At 39.4% G+C, this 26,597-nt stretch overlaps 1 protein-coding gene across 6 annotated transcripts in view; it reads right to left on the bottom strand.

Annotated features, from left to right (window-relative positions):
- The window catches only part of MYLK (myosin light chain kinase), a 224,540-nt gene that overhangs the window by 76,968 nt on the left and 120,975 nt on the right, over positions 1–26,597 (bottom strand). For all 6 annotated transcript variants that reach the window (XM_064451202.1, XM_064451206.1, XM_064451204.1 and 3 more), the window contains 5 exons: positions 11,735–11,872; positions 10,887–11,084; positions 9,446–9,692; positions 1,395–1,475; positions 150–1,039 (listed from right to left, as the gene is read on the bottom strand). In XM_064451202.1, coding sequence (XP_064307272.1) covers positions 150–1,039; positions 1,395–1,475; positions 9,446–9,692; positions 10,887–11,084; positions 11,735–11,872 — 1,554 coding nt within the window. The remainder of the gene's footprint in view (positions 1–149; positions 1,040–1,394; positions 1,476–9,445; positions 9,693–10,886; positions 11,085–11,734; positions 11,873–26,597) is intronic.

Genomic DNA, 26,597 nt, shown 5'->3' with positions numbered 1-26,597 from the left:
TGAAATAACAAGAAACTTGCATCTGGAAACAGTTACTGGCACAGGACTTTATTTAAAGTATTGCATTACCTTTAATGAACTAAATATTATTAATCAAGAGCCGGATATAACAATGTGCATCCGGCTGTCTTGTAATTCAATTAATTTACCTTCTTGGGAGATGACAATGGACTTTGATGATTTGATGGTTTTGCTGTCTAGAGTCCAGGTGACAGCTGCAGGGGGATCAGAGGAAATCCGACATTGTAACACCAATTTTTCACCATCTACTACTCGAGCATCCTGAAGCTTCTCTGCAAACGAGGGTGCTGTTCCTTTGCTTGCTGGTGGTTTGCTTGCGGTTGCTTTGGTTTCAGCTTTTTTCCCAATTATTCCGCCATCCACCACTGCGCAGCCATGCTCACAGTTTCTGTCATTCTTCTCTTCTTTTTTCACTGCTGGTTTGGCAACAGGGGCTTGAGAATTGGGGGTCGCGTTCTGGGCTTCAGAATTGGTGCGGGCATTTGGTGCTGGGGTGCTAGCACTGCCATTCTCTGCAGGTGGCTTTTTCTTTGAGCCCAGCACAGATCTGAAATCTGTAATGGCTGGTTTAGGAGGTGGCACCTTCTCTGGCAATGGGGTTTTTGGGGTGCCTTTCTTGGCCAGCACAGAGCGGAAGTCCACCTGCTGAGGAGCATGAACTTTCCTTTCCTCTTCTGACAAGGTCTTAGGTTTGACCTGCCGCTGCAGGTTTGCTCGGAAGTCCATTTGCTCGGCTGGGATTTCTTTCAGTTCCTCCTCAGAAAAGCTTTTGGTGCTGACTTTCTTGCCTAAAATGTCACGGAAATCAAGTTGCTCAGCTTCCTGCTGCCTCAGGCTCTCCTCTGTGTGTTCCCGAGTTTCCACTCGCCTCTTCAGCACACCTCGGACGTCTTCCTGCCCTTCCTCAGCTGCTCTGGTTTCACTGCTGTTCTTTTTGAAGCCACTTGTTCTACCAAATGTTAGTTTACCATGATCTCCACCATCTCTTCGCTCTCCAGAGCTGGCTGATTCCCTCCCACTATGATCCGAAAAAGAAAAGAGAGAGCCAGGAAAGGGGCTGGTTTAAAAATGTCAGGGAACAATCTCAGAGCAGGAACAAAATGTGTTTATAGAAGGGGAGGTTGATTAGAGAAGCACACTCCATTAGTTTATTGCATCAGTGATGACTTCAGGAGCCATATAAGGGCACAAACAAAAAAGATCTTCTCTACCCTGGCTTGGTACCATGTGCTTAGCCTGTATGATGAAAACAATTTGTTGGGTCACATTTGGGGATTAGGTTGAACAGCAGCCAGCCTGGGTCTGTAAGGGCAGGGAATTAACAGAGCAAAAAATAGAACCCACCCATGCAAGTCCCTGGGAAAAATACTCACTCTCTGAGCATTTCTGCTCTGGAAGCTGAACTCTCCCGCAGCATCAGAGACACCTGGCAGCTGCATTCTCCAACTTGGTTCCTGAAATATTTAAGTGTAATCAGAAAAGCAGAGGTTTTCTCCCTCCAAAACTGTAACTTGCCTGAGCTAAGTGATTGTGTGTTCCTCTAAACCAGCTCAAACCCAGTGTGGCATCCTCCTTTCCTACGCCTAGCATTGTGGCGGTTGACTGAGTGGATTTGGTCCCCTTATATTTGAAGCCAAGCTATCTCAAATAGCTTTTACTGATCTGTTGCAGTCTACTCTGGGAACAACATACTCCCTAAACAAAAATCAAAGCAACTCACAGAATGAAACAGCTGCGAAAAAACAAGCTAAAGAAAAACAAATACAAAAGCTGGAAAATCAAGGCAGAGGAAGGGGCTATTTTGCAAAGTTGAAAATCTTTCCAACACTGCCTACTGTTTATTTATTCAAACCCAAGCTCTTCAGTTTTCTAATGTTAAGATATTAAAATCAGGGTCTCATTTCCTTCCCTCCCCCCTGGCCCAACCAATCAGCAAAACCCATCTACAAGGATTGCTCCAGCCTGTACATGTTTATATTAAAAAAACATAAAAGTGTCACCATATATGGTGCTGAGTACTTATTCTTCCTTTTGCAGAGGAATACCATGGATGCCTTCTGGAAAGGGCTCCCATTAAAGAATTCATTTAGAGCGCTCCCCCACCCCCACTGCTCCCTCCCTCCCGCAGATATATATCATTCCTCTAGCCCCAAACAGCTCTTCTCCACTTAACGCAGGAGAGGCCAGAAGCAAAATTTAACTCCCCCAGGGCAGCAGTTGTGTAACTGTTGCCACTGCTCCCCTGAACTGCTATTAAGAAAACAGACTTGAACTGATTAAGGACTAGAAATATCTTTTATTGGTGAAAACCCTATAATCCTTCCCAGTTTAAGTACACGCTTGTAAATGGACTGCAAACTCCTGGATGATTTTTGTTTTTCAGACAAAAATAATTTTTGCTACTGAAAACATTTCCTGGACATGAACAAAACACATGTGTATTGAGGGAGGAAGGCAAGAGAGGTGGGTTTTCCCAGCTGTGTTCTCCTTTCACAAGTCTTGCAAGATAAGAGCACCTTCAAGTCCACTTTGCCCTGAAGTTTAAAACACAGACTCAGGAGTGCCTTTCTGTTAGTTTGCCATATGCATATCGTCTGGCCTGTTTCTTAAATAGTGCATGGAAATACATTCCGCGATATGGTTCTGTTTGGTGAATAAACAGTACTTTCACCCATTTGCAGCTTGAAATGAAGTCACACAGTAGGCAAGATCATTAACACAGATGCAGCGCTGAGTTATGTCTTTATAATCGCAATTAGTGCCACACCTTTTCAGATGGATTTCCCTTGTTCTCTGTTGCTTTAGAAAATGAAACAGTGGATCAGCCTAATATGAAAATCAAGCCTTTAATACCAAGAAGAAATTGGTGGTGTTGACTGAAGTAACTGGATTGCAAAGTAAAGGCCTTGCTGGTAGAAACACATCCTATTTGACCATAAGACCATTAATAACAAGAAGCCATAGAAACTTTTTCAACTCTGTATATCCAACAAGTCAGAACATGTTCACTAGAAACTGTTATTGAAGGCAGTCTGTAAGGAGAGCACTGAAAGCCACTACCCTAATTTCCTCCAATACAAAAGACTAGAGAAGGTCTGAGTACCAAACAGAAACTGTCCAAATGGCAGGAGAGGATCCAAGTCATGGCAGAGAGTATTTAACTCAGTCCTGCACTGGAGACCTACCTCCTCTTATATGTGACCTCCATTTGGAAGTAAGAGGAACAGAAAGAAGGAAAGACAAATGGAAAGATGAATAGAAAGGACTGCACATCACCTCCTCCCAACATACTGACTGGCATCTAATGATGGCAGGGTACCAACACTGTTGAAAACCTGTTGTCTTCAAACAATGCATTTCAAACCGGCCCCTTTTGCCACTATCGAAACTCATAAATTTTTTTTGTGCATCTCAGAAGCTTTTAAGAAAAGCAGACACACTCTGAAACTGCTCAAGTACTTTCTCATTCTCCAGTGCTACAGGGATGTTATCAGGCTGTTGGTTTACCAGAAGATCCCTCCCACAAGTCTCCTAGAGTCCCATTACTCTTCTTTTAGGACTTAAAACCAATCCAAAGCTGACAAAACAGGAGAAGCCATGCAAGCTGAAGTATAGACAATTTACAGCATACATCAAATAGAGAGGCACCACTGCTCAGCTTCTGTCATGACTGTATAGCAAAAGTATTTGCCCACAAGAATTGTGTCACCAGTGGGAGAGGTTAAAGTAACAGAGACAGCACTCTCCGGGGAGAGGGGTCTAGGGATACTGAATGTGTTCCTGACCACTGTGAAGAATAATAGCATTTCTGCAGGACCCATTTCTGCAATGCATCTTTCCCTCTGCAAATTCTTCAGATATGCAAAGAAGCAAGTAAGGAAGGCAAAGTAAACCTCTCTAAACTAAGCTATTTTTCACAGGGTTTGGAAAATGAAGGAGGGGGTAAGAAAGCAGGAGAGCATTTTGTTCTTTCTATTTTTAAAACCTTGGGAAGTGCTTACAAATTATGGCAACAGTGGGACACAGAAGTACCTAGATGGAAAAATTATTCACAAGGTAATTTTTTTATCTTAATTATGATTTGTGAATGGCTGAAGACTAGACCACCGGATACAAACCTTGAGTCTGTGTCTGATTCATCATATCCCTGTTCAAAAGCGTAGCCTTCACAGGAAAAGTCCTGCTCCCAGTGAAATCAAAGGGAGTTGTGTTACTGCTTTTAGGAGCAGGGAGAACATAATTTTGCCTTCTGAATTCAGATGCTGAGTCTAAAAAGGTGAAGTTAATAACACTGACCCACCTTGGAGATCACAAGATGGAAAAAGAGAAACAAGCCAAGAAAAATTAAGAAGGACTGGATTGTTTAGATGCTAAATTCAATCAAGAATAATTCTGGAAACTTTGTAAATATTTTTACATTTACGCAATTTCAGGATCTAGGCAAGGCAAGATACACAGGGGCAGTGAGAAAAAATAGAGCTTTGCAGTACACAAGCACTACTTCAAGTCTTTCACGTCTCTGCTGTTTTGAATCTTGGCAATAACAATATTACTTCTGCAACTTGAGGTTCTCCATGTTGACATTTTGTCAACAAAACTCTAGGCAAAGATAGATCTTAGTGGCTCTGTTATCATGGAATAATGATAGACACGGATAAAACCTATGCTTAGTAGCTGTACTGTAAAGAAGCGTCTGGAAGTGTTGACTTGCAGGATTGATCTGTAGAATGCCCATGCACAGGACTCATCTTTAAAATGTCAAGGAATGATAATAAAAAAACCCCACCAAAAACAAATAAATCCCCAGCTGCAAAGCCTGAAGCATTTTTAAAAATAGCTCTCTCTCCTATTGTGGGATCAGTTTTCCCTGGAATGGCTTTTATGTTCAAAATATCTTGAAATACTAGTTTCTTGGCAGAATCTACTCAAATATTTTCACTGAACCTTAGATGAGACTTATTGTCTGCATATCCCTAGGAAGCACTCTCTGGTGGAAGAGGAAAATAAGCACTTAATTTTAGTGTGGGGACACATCAAAAATTCCTACTGGCCTACCAAGTGTGAAACAAGTATTGCAGAGTAAATTACATTTCTTTAAGAATAAACTGAAAGGGGCAAAGAAGTTGATCCCTAGCTATAGCTGGTGCTTCAGTGCAGGTAACTGCAAAGCCTCAGAATGAGGTTTTGCAACCCTTTTGTCACTAAATGGAGAGAAAGTCCAGGGTCCATTAAGCTTTAGCCCCAAAGAAAGCAACTAATCTACTGGATCACTTTAGCTGACATAAAGCAGAGCAGCTCTACTGGCTTCAGCGAAGATGCACTGATTTACCTCACTTGAGGGTTTGATGGTTTTTGTACCTGAAAGACCAATCATTTTACTTGCATTTTACAGCACTGAGTGGGAAAACGGAACAGGAAGGGGTCATGGTTTTCTTCCCTAAAAACAGGCAACGTATTGATAGCAGAAAACAAGGTTTGCAAACTCTATTTTACAGAAAGACAGAACTATATTTACTGTTTGGTGTAATGGAATGTAGTCTTACAGCTGCTTTTTATATAACCTGAAATGCAGAGTATCTGAGGCACCACTGATTTAAAAGACAAATGTTTACCTCTGATTTTATTCAGATTATTAAATTCTCTAAATAAGATTAATCAACACTAACCAAACTTTTATGGAAGATGGAGTGGGGGAGAAGAGAAATACCCAGCATCTGAGAAGACAAAGGTTAACAAAGCAGATAATTTGTTTAAGGAACTGCAGGAGGATTTCTGAGGTCTCTCGTGTTGACTTTGCTGTTATAAAGATAAAGGCTTTGCTCAACCTAGTCTCTGTCCAGTACTCTGTCCAGTATTTCTTTGCTTACCTCTTCATTTAAGATATAAACACTGAATGAAAAAACATGGGAAAGTCATACTGGGCTAAAAAGACACCAGTGCTTGCATCACTGGAAGGATGTAAATAACAGGAGGAGAAAAAGATGTCTGTGGTTTTCTGAGTCAAAAAAGGATTGTTATTTCCCATTTCAATCATGATAGTTCAAAAGAGACTCTGACTGATTTCTTATCCCTCAGCTGCACAGGCTGGCATTTTGCAGGCTGTAAGATGTTCGGATTTCAATAGGTGAACTTCAGTAGTGGGTGAATCTGTTGCGCTTTTTATATTTATGCAACACCATTCCTTGAGGCCTGAGCAATAACAGGCTCAATGGAACATTATTAGGACAATTAGAATGAAAATGTAGAGGAATTGGAGGTCCATGTATGTTTAAACCAAGGACCAGGAGAGGCTACCATGACTACCCTCTTAGAAGGGCTACACACCCTTGTCAGCTCACTCTGATGAAAGGAGAAAGAACTAGGAAGAGACAAATAGATCTTTTGTAAAACTCAAATTTTTAAGACCAGAGTTTTAACTTGTGAGCAGCCAATAGAAAAGGAGAATTGTGGAGGTGTTAGGACAGAATTTAGAGCTTAAGAATAATGGAGAAGAAAATGGGAAAATAATTATCACTGGTAGCAAACCATGCCCAGACTAAATTAAGGGAGCTGGAGAAGGAATGACTCTGTAAAAGCAGCTATGCAACATGCTTCTAAAATTAATACACGAAAAATAGCCGCACATTTTATTTGAAATGAAAATGATTATGTTTAAAAATAGCCCACTGTCAACTTCTCTATAAAATCTTCAGTGAATTGACTTGTGGTTTCTCAGTTATTCTGTATTTTTAATGGACTTTGTAGGAGTTTTTGAGGGAAAGACACTAAACGCAGTTCTCCTGCTCTCAGGTACTGCTAAGACTGTTTCTGAATATATAAACAATTCTCAATCATGTATTCAAGACAAATACAGGCAGTTCAAAAGCTATTTAGAAAAGACTATTTGCTGCTGAAAATTATTTTAGCTCTATAGCAAAGTTGAAGTTATACAGCTGACATTTGGCTCCTTGAATATTCCTGAGGCAGTTACCTTCTCTGTTATTCATAGTTATAAGCAATTGCCTAAAAGCATATGGCTCTATGTTCCCTGAACAGTAACTGGAATTTTACTAGTGACAGCAGGATAGAAAGAGGTATCAGCATTCCCTTTGCTCGAATTGCAGCATAGCTTTACTCGTTATGGATTAGAAAAAGCCAACATGAATGCACTGATCTTTGTGGGACTCCCAGCTATTTCTCCAGTAAAAGGATTAGGGAATAACTGAAACTAGCATGGGATCTGCTGTGTTGTTTTCTAGCTACAACTTTACTTCTTCTCACCCCCCAAAAATTGTTCTCCTCTGCTAATTTTTGGAAATAATTTATTTTCTAAGTGTACATTCTGTTATGTTCTGAAGTCGTGATATTGTCAGGCGTCCGCTCAGACAAATGTCTTCAGTGAGGCATTGGCCTGGGTGATCACTGACTACACCTGGTCATTAAGGCCGACCTGCTCATGTCAGCCACAACAAAGTCTTCGACAAAGCCCTCTTAGCTCTCCTTTGTTCTTCCTGTTCTCTTTCCTTCTTCCATCCCTGAAGTTTTGCTGAAGTATCTCATTCTCTTTCAGTTCAAGTGAAACCACCAGCATATCATAAGAGAAGATGCCCATGTCCAGGGCACACAAACAGAAGTGTGGAAATGTACCAGTAGAAGGTAGCAATTCTCACAGTTTGGCCTGCTCTCTCATGTACAGGTTAGTGACCTTAATGAAATCAAACTGGCATTTCTAATCCTGCCAGAGGTACTGAGTGTTAGAAACACCACTGATGCCCAAAGAGACTTTTCTTAGATGCAAGGATGTACGTAGACACAACCTGCACAAATCAGCATTATGAATGCCCTAGATGACCAGGGCTGGTTGCAAACAAGCCAATTGTTCTGAAATGAGTCAGTTCACAATTTACTGCAGAGTACAAAGGGTCTAACTCATTATCTACTGAAGAGCTTATTTGCAAAAAGGTCATGGCATATATGGCTCACCTACATAAATGTTAGTAACAGGGTTTGAAATTAAGCGTAGAAAAACTTCATTACAGGAAATCTTGATATACAACAGCTATACTTTTCTAACCCTTTTCTGGTGAAAAGCGAGTACCTCATCTGACTTCAAATACTAAAATACACTGAGGGTAGTTTGTGGGTGCCTGTGACAGTCTATGGAACCATACCTTAGAGCTAGGCAGCTACACAGTGACATGTCCATCATTCGGGCAACATTGGTTGGAAAATAAACTATAAAACTCACTGTTTAGAGGCTAAAATAGTTAAATTTATTAAGAAATGCCCCCCCCCTTGGGTTAGGAAGACATGATTAATTTATTTGCAAGCAGGCGAAGGACAATTCAGTTTTTACATTTCGTACTAGACTGAAGTATATGAAACAAAAAGAACTTGTTTATAGCATAGAAAAAAGACAAAAACCACCATAAACCAGGCAAATGTGAGTGGTGCAGAACTGTAATGCTAGCACTTCGTAATGCTGGCCAGTATTTGTCTAAACTGCCTACTGGACTAGTCTGTCTGGACTAAAAAGGTAGTGTGTGGAACAGAGCAGGTAATCTTCTTCCAATGTAATGGATTCAAATGTCCATGGTGGTTAAACAAATTTTAATAAATAAAGTCACAAATATTAGCCAAGTAAGGCAATACACCTATGCACAGTAAATAGCACAGAATGCTAACGTTGGTTTAAAGTTGTACGCTAAGTTTTCTATAACCACATAGGAGAGATGTAATTATGCCCAATCTTCACCATTGGAGGTAGAAAACGCTGTGGCACTTCCTACTAGGTAAACAACTGACAAATCTGATTCTTCATTTAAAGGACAGTTATTTTACCAGCAAAAAAAGAGGGAAATTCAAAACAGCACTTCCAAATTTTGTAGGAATGACAAGAAGTTCAAAGCATGAGGGTACCTCATTTCAAAGATACATCAGAAAAATGAGACGACAACTTCTATATAAAGTTCAGACATTTCAAACATGGCCAGGAAACACTTTCTCCCATTAGAGGTATGGATCATAATCTTGTGGAACAGTCCTTCCTAGTCAAATTGCTCCCATGGAAAGCAGGTGTCCTTACAAATATCTAGAGAGATGCCAAACATGATAAATAGCTCCAAAATCAAGACATTGTTTGTGGTTTCCCTTGCTAGAAACCCAAATTGCTTCCCATACTGCTGCCACAAAGCTTTGCTATTCAGGATCCCAAAAAGAAACTCTGTACTGCTTTATCCTTCTTTCTGACTCTTCTTGTGTTTCCTCTTTCCTCTTTGAGTTTTATTAGTTCTTTTCATCCCTCAGAAATATTTTGTTCCTTTAGTACCCTACTGTTTTATGGAAATAGGAGGGAACTCTTATCTTCTTCAGGCAGGAATTTCAACTTCAGGGTAAATATAATTAATTGTTCCAAGGGAACAAGCTCTTTTCATGGCAAACATACCTGAGCTGAATTTCATATTGCCCTGCATGACGAGACTGCACATTCCTCAAGATCAGTGTGAAGATGTCTTCATTTTGCAGGATTTCACATGCTGTTCCAGGCATTATTTCTTGCCCATCTTTAAACCAGTGAACAGTGGGGAAAGGATCTCCAGCAATGGCACAGGATATGAGGACATTTTGCCCAGGAGCTGCTGTCACTGATCTCGGTTTGCTAATGAACCAGGGCTGAATACCATCCTGAGGTTCTGTAGTTTACAAACACAGTTTACAAATCAGGAGAAAATGCCAAGCTTGAATGTAACTAATAAGCTAACTTATTTCAGGGAAGGCAATCACAGACAAGCAAAGTTATTTTGAACATGCATAGGGTAATTTTTTTAAATCTGAAAATAAGTCAGGCTTTAATTTTGGAAGTAACTTGGTATTAAAATTAATCATTTACTTGGCACTTTACTGGCTCAATCCAGGCTTATATTAAGAGCAAAACAAAGGGACTTTAAAGCTGCCCTAAAAGGAATCTTGAAGATTTGAGCTTAGAGAATACGAAATAGCTTTAAGGGCAAGTGACAGTACTATGACTGCTGTGCAGTTGAGAGCTCATGTAATAAATTATCATGAACAATTGCATAAAATTGCCTTTAATACAGAAGACTGACCCTAAGGCTAGGTCTCAGGGGATCTTAGAGAATAGAAGAAGGTCTGAAGTCAGAGCAGACAGTGACAACAGACTACAGACCCACCCCTGGAGGCGCAGCTCTCTGAAAGCCTGGGGTTAAGATCCTTCCCATTAAAAATAGCAAAAGTCTCCCACTGATTTCCAATAATTCTCAGTAATGACTATGAGAAAATGTTGGCATACAGTAAGATTAGATGAAGTCCCCTGTCATGGAGGTAGTAAATGCCCAATCACAGGAAGTCTGTAGGTACTTCAGTGTTTACTGTGGGATTTACATCATGTGTGGAGATTCAAAGCCAAATTTTTTGCAGCTAGTTCTCAAATTGCAGAAATGTGTTCCTCGCCTGCTACCATTACAACGCTAATATTAAAGCCGGGATACCTGGCTCCTAGACAGCTCTTCAAAATATTCAGGGCTTTAATTAGGAAGAAAAACATCATTAAAAGGTTTACATTAAGTCCATAGCTAAGTGAGCACTACAGTTATAATCTGAAGCTGCATTTAGCAGAAGTTTTGCACTGTCCCTAGGAATAGGACTCAGGAATGCATTTTTGAAATAGTAACATAATGTTCCAGAGTGAAAAGATTTTTTTAAAGTCGCTTCTGCTCAATATCCTTTTTAATTCAGAAGCAGAGACTGAGAACTCCTAGCATCCTTCACAACAGACATCATAAACTCTCATGTACTTTAAATAGACAGTCCTCCAGCACATCAGAATTATTTTCTTTTAGCATTTCGTAAGGTGGAGAAGAACTTTATACCTTGTACTGTCAATGTGGCCTGGGTTTGAGTTTCTCCTAATTCATTCCAGGCTTCACAGGTGTATTTGCCTGTGTCTTCAGGAAATACTTCCTGGATGTACAGACTGTACTCATTTCCCTTCTTCTCAAAGTGGAAATCTTCTGTCTCCTGGATTTCTTTCCCATTGTGCAGCCAGATAATTTCAGGAGGTGGGTTAGCTGAAAAATAGGAAACAACAAAAATCAGAGACACACACAAAAACCCACCATATATTGATTAAGAAAATGAACAAGGTTGGATATTTTCTGCCATCTGATTCTGCAATTTAATCTTCAAAACATTCAGGAATTTAATTAACTCTGTCAATGCTGTGTATTGTGGAACTGTCTTATAACAGTTAAAATACAAATAAATAAGGGAAGCATGTATAAAACAGAGAGGGAGAATGAGTTCTAGATCCCATGAGGGTGGTTATCAAGGGATTCTATTATCAAAGTTCATACCAGGACTGCTTTTTTCTGCAGCACTAATTTTACCCCAGCTGACAGGAATTCAATCTTGCTTGGTTCACCACAAAAGCTATTACAAGTCCACCGAGACTTAGTTCAACAGCAGGACCCAATAATAACATTATTATTCCAATAAAGAAATAATTGTACAGGTCTGAACACATTAACACTGGACAATGTTCATCCACCCTGAAGATTAGATTAGACAAACCTAGCTTTTACTTTTAAAAAATTCGTTCTTCAAAATATTATTTCCAAATGCAAAGACACCTGCTAAAAGAAAGGAACAGTGGAAAAAAAGCACATACTTTGCAGCAGGACTTACAATTTTTAAATAATACTGTTCTGTATCTACACACCTGATACCTCCACAGTCATTATCACTTGGCTTCCATCCATTACTTTGAGGTCAGTCAGGCCTTTAAGGAAGATGGGTGCAAAAGTCTTGTTTAACTTGACAGCCTGTGCACTTTCTGCCTTCTTGCTGCTCTTCTTTTCTGTGAAGTCGAGAACAAAAGGGGTCTCTTACTGGAATTTTCATGACAAATTTTAAATGGCCTGAGGTCCAAATTGATTTTGAGTCAGTGGTCTTGTTCCAGGTCTCAGAAGGCAAAAACCACTGAAACCACCCAATATAGATCTTCTGCCTTGTCAGTAGTCCAAGCTGAAAGGCAAAAAATGGGCATGGAACTGTCCTTCCTCCAGGGATCATCTTAAGTCTTAAATCATTGATAACAGATATCATGGTGTATCACACAGAAATTCACACTCATTTTCCCCACGTACACATACTCAGGTGCAAAAAAAACCAAACCCCAACAACTTGTAACCAAATATTCAATGCCTTTAATCACTGCTAAATTCACATAAAAATCTTAAGATATGTTACAAGTTGCTATTCTCATGATTGACAGTTAAAAACATAAACTCAGAGGAATACAGGATTCCCATTTAGATTGTTAGGCGTTCAATATCAAATGTGTTTTGAGTTCACCATACTGCTCTCCTGTATCGCACTTTGCCAACTGATCGATGACGGGAAAGATTGAATGAAACCTGAGGTTACCAACATATATTACAAAAGAAACTGTTGGATTAGGGCTTGCCTTTTTTTTTTTGTTTGTTTGTTTTGGGGTTTTTTTGAGGCTGTACAATCAAATGATGAGTGCTGGAGTTAAATTTATCACTCTTAAAAATAAACTCTGTCTGTGATAGATGTGTAATTTCTAGTATCCACAGTGGTATCCTCTGTCTTGGATTCAGAGGCTATGACGCAAGATCATTTAACTGTGACCTATATGGTACACTAGACCAGGAAAGATACTTCTGCTCTAAAAACCCTGGGCAAAGACACTTCCGAAGCCGAAGTAGTGATCATGACCAAATGTCAGAGGTCATAAATATTTATTGGTCACTTGGATACACTTTTTGTTTGGTTTAGCTTGAGTTCAGACCTCTTACATCTTGCGTTTAAAATGCCAACCCTACTTTCTGTCCACACATGAAAATAACTTCATTTTGCTTATGCCTACCTTCAAATTTTTCAAAGGTATATCAGGATGATCCAAAAATGTGTTACAGTAATGCAAAGTCCCAGGCTGGAAAAAACCCCACTATTTGTAAAAGGATGGTGATTAGAAAAACTGAAAGCACCTCACTGAGCAAGTCTACTGAACCTCCTGGAGGCAAAAAGTTAAGTTGTCCCAGGGTTATTTGAGCTCAATGTAAATTTGGAAGCTGCCTGGAGAGGAAGTTTTTCCTCTTTTCCAGCAGAGCTTTTCCTAGCCAAAATCTTATCTTGCTGGCTTATGTTGTAGGTCTTTTCTTGGCACTGAGCAGTGAGACGTTGATGCATGTGAAAATGGAAGTATGGGACCTGACTAAGACCCACTCAGCTCGGTGTTATAGACTTACTCCCCTGACTACTAGGGTACTACTACTACTACGCCACATTGATCAGTCTTAGGGTTTCCTATAGCCCCTGCTTGTGAGTGACTAATGCTGTATAGAAAATAGCCATGGAGTTGGGTCAAAACCATCTACAGTAATAAACTGCTGTGGTTCACCATATTCCTCTTTTTTGTACTGTTTACTCAGGGAAACAGCTTCAAACAACTGCAGTACTAAACAATATCAGCACATGCTCCTTCACTACTCTAATGCCTTGCAGAAAATCCCTTTGTCCCTCAAACTGAAACAGACCTGGGAGGGAAAGCAGAAATCCATATAATGGGAAAAAGGAGGAAAAGAAGAAGAAAGGAGGAAAAGGAAAAAACTACAAAGTAATAAGACAAGAAAGAGGCATAGAAAAAAAAAGACGACGACACTTAAATTATGTTTCTATTATCCCTTTTATTGAGAAATAATTCGTAACATTGCAAATTGAGAAAGCAGATATACAGTAAAAGAAGAGCAGGGAAAGGACCAACAGAGAAACAGACTTGGGGTATGATCAGAGAAGTTCGAGCCTTCAGAGGACAGATAACAAAAAAAATAGAGCAAAAAAGCTCCCACAAGAGAGTTAACAGTGATGAGGAAATAAATTTTCTAGTAGTGGCTCTAACAGCAATTATCCCAGAACAGACCGAGCTGCCTCCAGCAGAGCTCTGGTACAAACAGCTTTAAGTACTAGCAGCACTCCACATCCCTCGCAACAGGCTCTTTGCTTGATTAGACTGATGTGCCTATTCCATGTAGTCTAAATAAATGGATTTCTGTAATCAAGGAAGACAATACAGTATAACAGCTTCAGCTTATTAAAAAGAAATGGGTGAGCAACTACAGAAAGAATAAAGCAAAATCATTTCCCAAAAGGAGTTTTTCAGCAGTGCTAACTCCTCCAAAATATATGCTGCAAAAATGAAAGTTTCATCTACTGTAATAAAACCACTTTCTTGCACAGAGCTGCATAAACGTTAAAAGCAAGTAATTTACAGTAATTGCATATATGAATCACAAACTCAGCAAGATTACAAAAAAGTAGGCTTCAATTTCTTAAGGTTATCTCAGGCTGATGTATCCCACTGATACGAGTGATGTTAAGAACATTTACTGGGGGTGCAGACCTCTACCCATAAAAGAGTGACCTGCAGGATAAAAGGATGAAGAACATTTGCCATTGTTACTGACCAGTGCTCACTATTTGTAAGTGAAGCTGTCAAATTGAAACGCAGGGAGCCAGAACCTGCCTCATCATCGCACAAATTTTAAAAATAGCGTTTACAGTAAACTTAAGCACTGCATAGGTTTATGCTGATCTTTTGTATGAAGACCAGTTCTGTGCTAAAACAGAAAATTATGATGGTAAGTATCAAAACCCAGAAGTCTATGGTATATAAGTAGGGAGAACTTAAAGGGTACACCTTCAACAGTGCAAGAAAAGTTACTGGAACATTAAGATGGATTATTAAGTCTGAAATACCGAAAACTTGAGGATTATTCCAGGGACAGAAACAAAGGCAACTTTATATTTCATAACCTTTCCAAAGACATATCCTTGCAAACCTATCATATACCAGTGCACATACACTTTGATTTAGTCCTTGAAGTATTACCGGATTTCTCAATACCTATTACAAACCAGAAGTAAAAAGATCTCACTTTCTATTGCTGATGTTCTTTGGAGCATGGGGACAGTGAAGGCATTTCTTCACCAACAGATATGAAATCTGTTGTGTGTAAGAGCTCAAAAATTAGAAGCTATCATGGCTAAGGCAACCAGTATTCCTTTTCAAACATATGACATCCAAGATACAGTAAATATATGGCTAAAAAGACTGACTCCATGGCAACTTGTGCAGGCTTTCATCAAAACATAAGCATTCTCCCCTACTTTTTAAATGGGAATCTCTAATCTTATGCTACTGTTGTTTAGTAGCATATGTTGATCAGTAGCACATGTTTATTGTACCAACAACTTAAGCAGAATATGACAAAAATTGTCCAATGTTTCTCGACTTGGCAACAACAATTAAATAGACTTAAGTTCTCATCCATAAACTCTATTTATTCACCACAGGGGCTCATTTCATTCAACATTTCTTCCTTTACTTAAAATTTGATATTGTGGATTCTAGACCTAAAAAAAATAATTAAACTGACCTACTGACTTTAGTTTCTTGTAGATGTTTACACAAGACAACACAGCCGGTTTTAGATACATTATTTAGTTTTATTTAGTCTTAGTCTAAAATCACTGCTTTTTATCAGAAGGGGCTGATACAATCATGCAGAGGCCCAATTACAAAGCCTGAATGTTACATATTTTCAAATTCTTCTAAAGCTTGTGAATGCTTTTAGTTGTTTATTTATTACATAGCACCATGCAGTGACTCAGTGCTCTTCTGACGAAGGCTTCAACATTTCACAATTTTACCATAAGATAGCAGCGCTGTACATTCTCACAGCTTATTTTAATATACCTAAGGGCTTCTTTAATCTTAGCTTTTACAGCTCAATTGGAAAAACAGCAATCAATTTGATTTCGGAGGGTACTTGGCAAAAGAAGGGACATTGCTCGTTCAAGATTAATGGTGCAAAGATACTGTGTGATTCTACTTCTTTTTGAAAACACTTGGCTAATTATTTTGCAAGGAAAGTAGTACAAGGAAAGCCATACATTAAAAAATTTGACACTGGTCGCAAAAGGGTGGCTTCAGAAAGTGTAACAACCATAGAAGCTTGCATTCCCTGGCCACAGCTAGGTGCCAGCTAGCCTCATACATCAGGAACAAAATCTGTGACTTGCACCAGGAAAACGGAGGGCAAGGAGATAGGAAAAAAAGGACACAAATAAGCAAGCTGCACACAACGAAAAGCCAGTAGTAGGGCTTGCTTCCCCTCATTCCTCCAAAGTCCCTTTCACCACGTGAACTCTGCTGTGGTTCAAAATCCATACGCTCTCCAGTGACAGCTGGCTTCAGAGACCAAAGCAGGGGGAAGGAAGAGAAAGAAGAAAGCACAGGTACAGCTCCCAGCTCAGATACTGCAAGTCATTATGCTTCTGGCTGAAAAAGCCTCTTTCGTAACACTGTAGGGTATTTTTGCTGCCAAAATTACAGACAATAAAAATCTGGCACATCTGGCACCAGAAGGGAAATCTGGAACCTAAGAAAAAATTGTCTGAATTAGCATAGGGGCATGACTGTTATATACCCATACATCCTCAAGCTTAATCAACTGGATGTGAAAAAGAGGAGATCCAATCTCTTCCTATTATGTTAATACACTCTAATCGCTTAGAGCCATTTAACATCTCCCTCACCACTCTTACTTCTTATTACTTTCAAGTAGGAGTACGTTCACTTCTAAGAATGAAAAGAAGGAATATAAGAGTTAACGCATAGCAGTACTGCCATAGTGACTAAAAAAATTCTACCCCAGGCAGTTAATTTTCTCCTGCCCTTTCTTTCCCCAGTCAACTTCTGTTGCTGCGGTGAGTTCCCCCCGGTGGATCATGTCAAAGCAATTCCCAGGAACATCAGAAAGCACTACATAGGGTGGGCTTGATAAAATATGGGTACATTTCAATAACTTGTTTTCAGACCGTATAACTAGTTTATTTTACAGTAGCTTATAAAAGCTGCCACAATTTTTTAAACGCAGCTGTTGGTTTTGTGCAGGCCAAATCATGCAAAATAATACAGAAGATACTATGGTTTCATCAAAGGCTGCTTATAGAGCACTCAATTCTCACAGGCTCTTATAAAATTATGAGATCAAGAAGTTTAACAATTTTTGCACAGAGCTGTGGTCTGGCATAATACACAAGCCCAGCTGAGGCATCCTCTGGTGAGCAGCGGTCTCTCTGTCATTTCAACAGGCTTTTGATAAGGCATTACACAGGGTGATAGATTTAAAAGTCCACCACAATGATCCCACTTATATGGTTCCTATGGTTTTTGCCTTTCTGCAGGCTTTAATATGCATGGCTGTTGGGAAACAGCAAGTAATAAGATGCACAGCTCAGTGGGAAAAACAGCCTGGGAGACCAGAAATAGTAAGCAAAGCATTTAAAGGGTACCCTATATACCCACATATGTTTTCTACAAAGCAAAAGTAATACAGGCTTTTCCCACAGCACTGCCCTACCCCTTAAGGGTTTGGGTTTTTTATTAGAAAGACCCTCTAATAAGCATCCAAATCTATGTTTAAAAAAGCCACTTAGTGCATTAAATCCACAGAGATTAAGGAGAATTTAAACTCTTCCAGTTTCTTACAGAAATACAGATTCTCAGCATATTTGGATGGCAATGGGAAAAGAGTTATATTGCCTCTGATGCACAACTATTACTATTAATCTTTTATTTTATTTTCCTGTGTTTTTGTAATCAATAGTCAGTAAATCCATCTACAGCTACCATATCAAACATCTGTTTATCTGTTAAACTGGATTAATAACAATTTAAGGTGATAAAAAATGCTTTCATATTCTTTGTCTTTTCTCAATCCAGGATTTAAAGAGTCCTTACATAATTTTAACCGCCATGTATCTGCAGGCTGGAAACTATTGCAAGAGAGGTCTTAATGTTAGCTGCGGGCCTAAGGCAAAATACACTTGAATTTTTTAAAACCTAGACCTGGATCAGAACTTGGTGCTTGAACACAACTGTAAACATCTTTATACTGATAAGCAAGGGTAAGTTATTGTGTTGAAGGTGTATATGTAAAAGAAAAAGTGGAAAATTCATGCTGCACCGAATAGTTAGCCCATTACAAATCAATTGTACAATACACACATACCAGTTTAACTGCAAAGTATGCAACCAACTATTTACTTCCTAAGGTAAAAGATATAGATAAATCTATACACTCGGAGAGAAGGTAAAAAGAATCAATAACTGCACTGTGGCATTTCCATTCCCAGATTTGCTGTTGAAACTGGAGTGAAGAAGAAAATCCAGATCAGGATGCAAACTTTAAGAAGGTTTTCAAAGACTGGACCTGGGCTTTACTTAGCCTGTAGTCAAAACAGTTAATATTTTATGGACATCATCTATTCTAGTTAAGTTTCTTGTTGATTTGCCCAGCCAGATGTAGTGAAGACTTTAACGTGAGCTGCAGAATGCTGACATCTCCTGTTGAAATATCAGGACTTCAGCATGCTCAACACTGCACAGAATCACAATAACTGAATTCAGAAGGGACCTCTGGAGTTTGTCTAGTCCAGCCCCCAGCTTAAGCAGGGTGAGGTACAGCACTGCACATATACACCTTCAGGGCAATATCTCAGCTGCACAAGATCACAGTTATAACCAGTTACAAGTCAAGGACATGCAAAGAATAGAGTTTGCTGCCTTATGTTCAGAACACTGCAAACAACTTGCAGTGTTTAGTCTTACAGAGGTTTAATTATGCTCAAGGAATCTGTTTGCCAGAATCATGTGGTTAGCTGCCAAATAATGCCTAGTCTGAGCCGTGCAAAAGGACTGCCTCAGCAACATTTACCATTTATGGTGTTTAAATATAATTTTGGCTCAGAAGCTAATAAGTCAACTGAGCTGAGGAGAATGCTTAACTCAAAAAGCTCTCTGTGCAAGCAAGCTCAGAGGCAGAAGCAGCAGATTCCACTGAAATCTCTCAAAGCAAGACTCAGGTTCACACACAGATCTTGATCTTGAAAACAGCTTTACCTCTCCAAATATTTGCAATGTAAATAAATCCAGCTGTTACCAGATGTCATCTTAACAATGCTATCAACTCAAAAAATAAGATATTTTATAAGGCAGAAAATTGATATTAGGACACTCATCTCATCTGTCTTTCCTCCTGTAAAGTATTTTTATGTCTCAGGCCTGAAGTGATATGTTCAAAATATTTTCTGCAAGTTTTCTAAGAATTCCAAACTTGATTTATACTGGCATTAAAAATTATGAGACCTCTGTGTTCTTGAGAAATGTAGGGACATTCCTTCTTTATTGAAGATCTCAGGTTGGTATGCCATTTTGCAAACTTAGGTCATGAGAACTAGATGTTTAATGACCTAGCAGTGTTCTTTACACATCTACCTCCCATCATCTATTTCTGCAGTTATAATCTTATAATCTGTTTTTGTAAATGGAAGGTGAAATTTAAATATCTTCTGGAGATGCTTTCACTGAAGAGCCAGGCCAACTTATAGCCTGGATGTTATACCTTGCATTACACAGAAAAACTGTTAACCCAAGATTGACAATGCCTTAAACCTCTCCTAGTCAGTGTAGTTAGGTATATACAAAGGAGGCCAAGTTCCACTTTAACCAGTCTGACAATCTATTTGTTTTACTGCAGGCTAGTCTTCCAGCCCTATCCTGCAGCTCCACGTACACTCCTTCTTTCCTGAGTCTCTCCCTCTGTATGGGATATCACCAGGTCATCAGCATTTTAACCTCTGTTTTGTCTACTCCATTTGTTCAGCAACCCACAGCCTTTGAAAGAGATGCTGCCCCAGAAATCCCACTATCAAAAGGCTGACTACACCAGTTAGAATCATGATTTGGGAGAAACAGTGAAAATAGAATAGAACAGACTATTTCATTTGGAAGGGACCTACAACGATCACCTAGCCCCACTGCCTGAGCACTTCAGGGCTGACCAAAAGTTAAGGCACATTGTTAAGGGCATTGTCCAAATGCCTCTTAAACACCGACCTGCCTGGGGCACTGACCACCTCTCAAGAAGCTTGTTCTGGTGTTTGACCACCCTCTCAGTAAAGAAATGATTCCTAATGTCCAGTCTAAACCTCCCCTGGTGCAGCTTTGAACCATTCTCATGCATCCTGTCACTGGATACCAGGGAGAAGAGATCAGCACCACCTCCTCCACTTTCCCTCCTCAGGAAAAATCTCAATTTAGAGTGCAGGGGACAGAGATATGAAGTAGCCAGCTGAGTTCACGGCAGATCACTTTGCAGTCAGCAGACCGAATTCCTCAGTGACAGTCTCACTGGAAGTTTTTGCAGCCAAAGTGATGTTTGCTTTTGCCTTCAGAACTGTCTGCCTTATTAATGACTAACCCTGTTGGCAAGTTATTTACATCAGGTAGTTTTTCTTTTGTCACTGCCACAGACAGCAACTCCATGGAAGGCTTGAGAGCGTGTAGACTTACCAAATGCATTTATAAGGCAGCTCAGCTGGCCCACTGCTAACAAATTCCCCAGCATTAGATACCAGTCTGACATGGAGAACTGCAGAAAAGGTGCTTCATATATGCTAGACGCACGCCAGGTTTCACAGCTCTGCAGTGAAAATGTGCATACTGCTGAGGCAGAATTTCACCTTCACATGTACAGCCTCAATTTTTTGTGTGGCTGCTCAGGTAGAATTTAACTTAACTGCAGTGTATCATGATGCATAAAGCTAACACTTCCATTAGAAAAAAAACTGGGCTGTGCATGAGCCGAAATGCATGGAAGCACAACAGGAACAGGCAGTCACAAAAAGTGCAAGTGTCCCCAAGGGTGCCACTGATGTAAAGAGTTACAGCCCCTTCAGCCCTTCTCTCCTCTGGCAAATCCACACTGGCAACAGAATAGTTACCTGTTGTAATATTAAAATAGTTCTGCTTACTCTGTGAGTGAGTAATCAAAAGGTTATTGTACTAAGAATGATTTTAAGGCACCCCTCAAACAAGACAAGTAAGACTCAGCTTGAAAGCAGGGAAACGTTTGAAGTTAGGTTAATGTAAAGAAAAAACAATACAGCAACATTGTATTTCTGGGTACAAGTTGGTGTCAGAAAGTCATTCTAAAGCAAGGCTTGTTCAGCATTTAAGTCCAGAAAAGATAGTTCTGGTAGGGCATTGTTTGTGGTTAGTTGTCTCTTTTTGATGAATTTATGTTAAAAAAATCTCTCAAACTAAAACATTACCCTGAAGAAAAAAAAAAAAAGCCGAAGTCTGTGTATGTGGACTGACAGTCAAGGCTAGACTAAGATGAAGCTGCATAGAAACACCTCCAGCAGCATACAGCTATACAAAGTTCCTGCCCTCTGTTCCTTTCCTCTACTGCAAAGGGATGACCTGCTCATTAGGACTCAGACTATAACCCGTGTTAAGGCACTCAGACATCTCTGGATGCTCTTTTTTCCAGTCTGTAAAATAGAAACCTTATTCTTCTAAAAGTGAGGTATCACTGCTTGACAAAATCAGATCTCAAGAAGAAGTGCTAAAGCAGGTCTTAGAGCGGTATATCTGCCTAGTAGGATATATTTGTTACCCCAAATATGCAGAGAACAAATTCTCTTATGCTGCTTCTGGTACATGGACATTTTTGCCTTTTAGGGGAAAAAGAACTGCAGACTTGCAGAACTAGGAAGGACAAGCCAGGACCTGCTAAACTTCAGCATGGGGGCCCTGTATTTGTATTTTCAGCTTTGTTTTCAATTTGGTTGGCCATACTAACCTAGGGACTCTATGCTGCAACCCAGTTAGATGCTTGAGCAACACACTGTTAAATTTGTAAGACTAAACTGAAGAAACATACCTTTAAGAACTTGCCATCCTCACCTGGCTCTATATACAGCAGCTTATGTGTATGAAATTTCCAGATTTCTCTTTAGTCACCTAACTCAAAGACAGATGCTTCCTTTAGGCAAACCCATCTCCTCTTTTCCTTACTTGGACCTTTCTTTCCTACAACCGTACTTCTCCTCCTGCATATGCTGTTCATAAAGCAATTTTAAAATTCTCACCTTTACAGCTCTTCTCTTTCTGCTGGTGCTGAATATCGCTTGGTTATACACTCACAACTCTTCTCCATGGTCCTCCCATTTCCCTACACTTTTGATAATGGTATTCACAAAAATATTTATACTGAGAAAAAACATACACATCACCCTGCTCTCAAACCAATTCCTTTAGTTCACTGAGTCCTTTGATTAAAAGGTATTTTTAAATTACCGTCTTCTTGAATACATGTGTTCATGCTTATGAGACCCTGACATGCCTTGCTTTTCTGTAAGCATTGGCCATGCTCCTCTGCTTACGCAAGAATCTTTCTTCTGTAAGTGAAACTTCATGAGATTTTTGCACTGGAGCGTATATATGTTTGCTTGTGCATATATTTTACGTCAGCTAGTAATGCAAGGTACTCAACAGGCTTCTAAATACTGTCAACACATCTGCTCCCAAATCCAAGAGAAATTAATAGAAAAGGACAAAACTCACACTAACGGAAGGGCTAATTGTCTTTGGAAAAAAACCCAAACCAAAAAAGTAGGCACAGATATCCTTAGCTGCCTCTATAATTCTAACATTGGGAAACAACATGCTTAAAGATGTATTCCACCTTTTGATTTGTAGTTTAATGGTCAATCCTACACGTATTCTTCCATTTATGACTCTCATTCTGCCCAAGAGATGAGAAGCGTAGATGTTTAAACAGGTCACTTCCAGCACTTAGTTAGCCATTTTACCTGTGATGTTGTGGGTTTTAATTGTTACATAACCATTCTACAGGCTAAATTTCTCTTTGGTGGCAACTCCATCTGATCTATCATGACTGATGGCACACAAGTGACTAAAATATAGATTTGCTGTTCGTCATTTGTTTAGCAATACTTGCACAACAGGACTGTGTTTTGATAAATTCACGTTAATCTAGCAGTCATGGAAAAGACACTCAATGAAGCTAAGTTAGAAGTCAATTCATAGAAGTCACATAAGCTGCATGAATTTATACCTACGTGAGAAAAGCAGGAAAAAGGCCAGAAAATGAATGCAGACAGAAATGACGCTTAGTGTCAGAAACCTAGTCCATTTTCCTCCAGAAAAACTCACACTACATCAAACTCTCTGATGCTTTGGGACCAATTTTCAGTGATTAATTCTGATTAGGGCTTCCTCCCATTCTACAGCTTGACTACCTCAAATCTACCTGCACAACAGAGATTTCTGGAGAGTTTTATAAATTGAGCTAATCCTATGAGGTAGTTTGATGGCTGACTGAGTTCCCATTAGCTAATCCACATCAGCTGCTCTTGGAAACGTTCTTTGAGGTAATATCATGCCCATGTATTCAAAATTAATCAGGCATATATTCAGTTAACAGGTTTTATATGTATTTTGATTACTTCCATTTTTCAGCTGAAACTTAGAGCATTATAGAATTTGGCAATCCAAGTTGGGACAGTTTTCCCCTTGGCCAATGCAGGGCCATACCCAAGACTGTTATAGTAACCATCTGTTTTCTGTCATTCTGGTACATAATAGCTTAACATTCACAGCATTTGATCACTTCACAGTTGAGAAGACCACCAGATGTAGGGGTGGTGGGTTTTTTTCCATTTTTCTTTACTTTTTAAATTAAACATTTCTTTCTGTCAGCATCTCATCTTTGTTTTTCATTTATAAGAAATATTAATGCAATTCCTGCCATTTAACTTTTGCTTATTCTGCAAGCATTCATCTTCCATTTTTACCCAAATTTGGTTCCCCTTTTATTGGAAATTATTTATATCGAGACACTGTCTTTAAGAGAACATTGTTTGTATTGATGGCACAAATCCTATATCATTAAAAGCTTCACACATGTTTTGCTTTTGTCCTTCATTTTTGGTCTCTAGCTGGCATCGTGTTTCATGTTTGGTCCTGAGGTGTTGAAAGAAGGCAATTTAAAAATAAAATTATTAGTCTTACAGGGATTACATCTGTTAGTGACCCATGCAGAGTGCTGGTCTGAGAACTTTGGGACACCTGAAAGCACTGGAACAGATTTTTCTTGATGCTCAAGACAGCTTACCTCTGACCTTTCAATACAGTAACAAAACCCCCCTCCCTTTCACTTGGTCGTCTGAAACCAATTCTTACAGAGCCAAGTGGTTCTACCAGGCTACTGATCTGGAATGCCTTTTGGACATTTAACAAGACTAGATGTGTGTATTTTGGAAAGTCTTCTATAGTCCTTTATATTTATATTACACTTGAAATACAGCAAAATGCTTTCAAATAAATAGTGACTTTGAAAATCTGTCACAAATATTTCATCATTGTAGGCAAGTAAGACATCATACTTCATTTAACTTAGGCAGAAATACATATCTCAGAGAAACAAAACTGTAGTCTCTCAACTAAGTCTTCAAAGAGAGGCTGCTTATTGCAGTGATAACCTTCTTTAAAAGATTAATGCCTAAGAGAGGTCATTCTTAGATAGAAAGAAAAACAACCCACAGCCTAAAGACAGCATCTCTCATGACTGGAAGAAGAGACTCCTACCTGAAAGCCTTTCTTCCACCTGGTAATATTTTATGGTCCCACTCACACCAAGATGAAAGAGTGACAGGAACAAACCAAACTGGTTTTCCAGAAAGCATCTGCCTTCACTGCTCTGATAAACTGGTTACAGCAGGGACTCTGGCAGGCTTTCAGGTGACTCTAATCTGCTCGTCCAATGATCAATGAATGACTACAGTAATCGGATTGTAAGGGCTACAGGCTTCCCAACATAGACACTTGTGCTGGGGAGGCTGTACTAAAAAAAAAAAAAAAGTGTGAACAGAAAGTGGTTGGGGAGAAAGGAGAACAGATGTGAAGTCAGGGAAGTGCACTGCTGGCAGGGAGGGAGAAATGAGGTCAACAACCAATAGGCAGGAGCATCAGTATTTGCTGAATAGTGTTTGCTCACCAAGGCAAGGAGTATTAGGCCTCTATTCAAAAAAGCAGTGTGCAGAAGACAAGCATCAGCAAAATGGGTGGATGCAAAGCATTAGAGCCCACAAAAGTACCCTGGCTGCAAGCCTGTGCTGCTGCTATCACTACCCATGTTTTGTGTCCTCCGTCTTGAAATCAATCAGTGATGCTGCTGCCTGGTGGGAGGAGGCTGGAGAACTCTCAAGGAGCCTGCAGCGGGTCAGGTATTTTGTTTTGTTCATCTACTGCAGAACTGCAAGTGAGAAGGACATTCTCCTAGGAGTCAGCCCTCATGTAACAAGCACTCCAGCTTGATACCATACTTAGAGAAAGCTGGAAAAAAGCAATTAACTGCCTCTCTTACATGCAGAGTCTGTTTGCAAAAGAACAAAAGCTTCCTACAGACAGAATTAATTTGGTTTGGCACAACATCAGATTGAGCCCATCATATGTCCCATCCCTAATTCCTGCTCTCCCTCCAGCCTGTAACCTTGTGTAGTACACCCAGGTATTGGTGTGAATATCAGGTGGTTAAATATCCCTTTGACACATTTTTTTCTATGGGTGGATTTGACCTATAATTTCTTCTCAGTGATTAGTTAACTGACAGAGACAACCACATATCAGAAAGCTTATCTCAGGTATGAAGCAGACCTGAAGAACCATTACTATGCCTGGGAGCTGGTCTTACCTTTCAACTATACCAGTTATTACCAATAGTTGTCCTGCCTGTATACTCTGATTGTCACAGCTACAGCAAAACACTAATGCTAACTGACTATACAGGTACATCCAAAATCAATTCACTTTCACCCCAGTTTCCTATTCATAAAAAAACTGATTAAAATATTCAGCTATCCTGATAAAAAGTTGATGAATATTTTAATATTAAGATTCAACTTCAGCATCTACAATCACCGTCAATACATAATCACTGTATATTTCAGGTGACCTGAATGTACCCTGCATATCCCTGTTACGAAGCTGTTTGTTGTTGTTTTATTGTTTTGTTTAGTTTAGTTTTTAATGGGATGCTTGGTATATTTTAAAAAGGCTGGAAATACCTATTTTAATTTCACAAAATAATATTAAATAGGTAAACCAACCCAATTGCCTAGCTTACATGCATAATAACAAAACCAACTGTCCTGCACACACTGTTTAAAAACTTCTTTAAAAAAATTGTACATCAGCCCCAAAGCCTCCCAAATTCTGATTTTCCTGTGTATAGAAAATTATGCATAAGTTTAAAGGAAAAAAATTCTAACATTTGCAGAGCAGTAAATGGTACTATTTCAGGAAGATCTATCACTGAATGTCTGAGTAACCTGGACCGTGTTTCTCACCTTTCAGGTTTTCTTGCATTGGACTAATTAATCTAGCATTTTATCCAGTGCACCCCACTCACTGGAGAGTTCAGTTAGAAAAAGTTCTCATGATGAAGACATTTTTAGGCTGTTTTTTCAAAGAAGTGCTGCTCATTCTCTGTAGTTCATCTCTGCCTGTATTTCAGCTGTAAGAAACTGCTGTCACAGGGAAGATGGCTGTCAAGATTCAATTTAGTCTGCTTAATCTTTTACAAGGCCAAAATTAGCTTCACCTTGATTAACTTAGTTTCTCC

This window comes from Phalacrocorax carbo, chromosome 5 (assembly GCF_963921805.1).
Source record: "Phalacrocorax carbo chromosome 5, bPhaCar2.1, whole genome shotgun sequence".
NCBI classification, from domain to species: domain Eukaryota; kingdom Metazoa; phylum Chordata; class Aves; order Suliformes; family Phalacrocoracidae; genus Phalacrocorax; species Phalacrocorax carbo.
The sequence above is the reverse complement of the archived record's forward strand: the minus strand, read 5'-3'. Positions and strand labels throughout refer to the sequence as shown.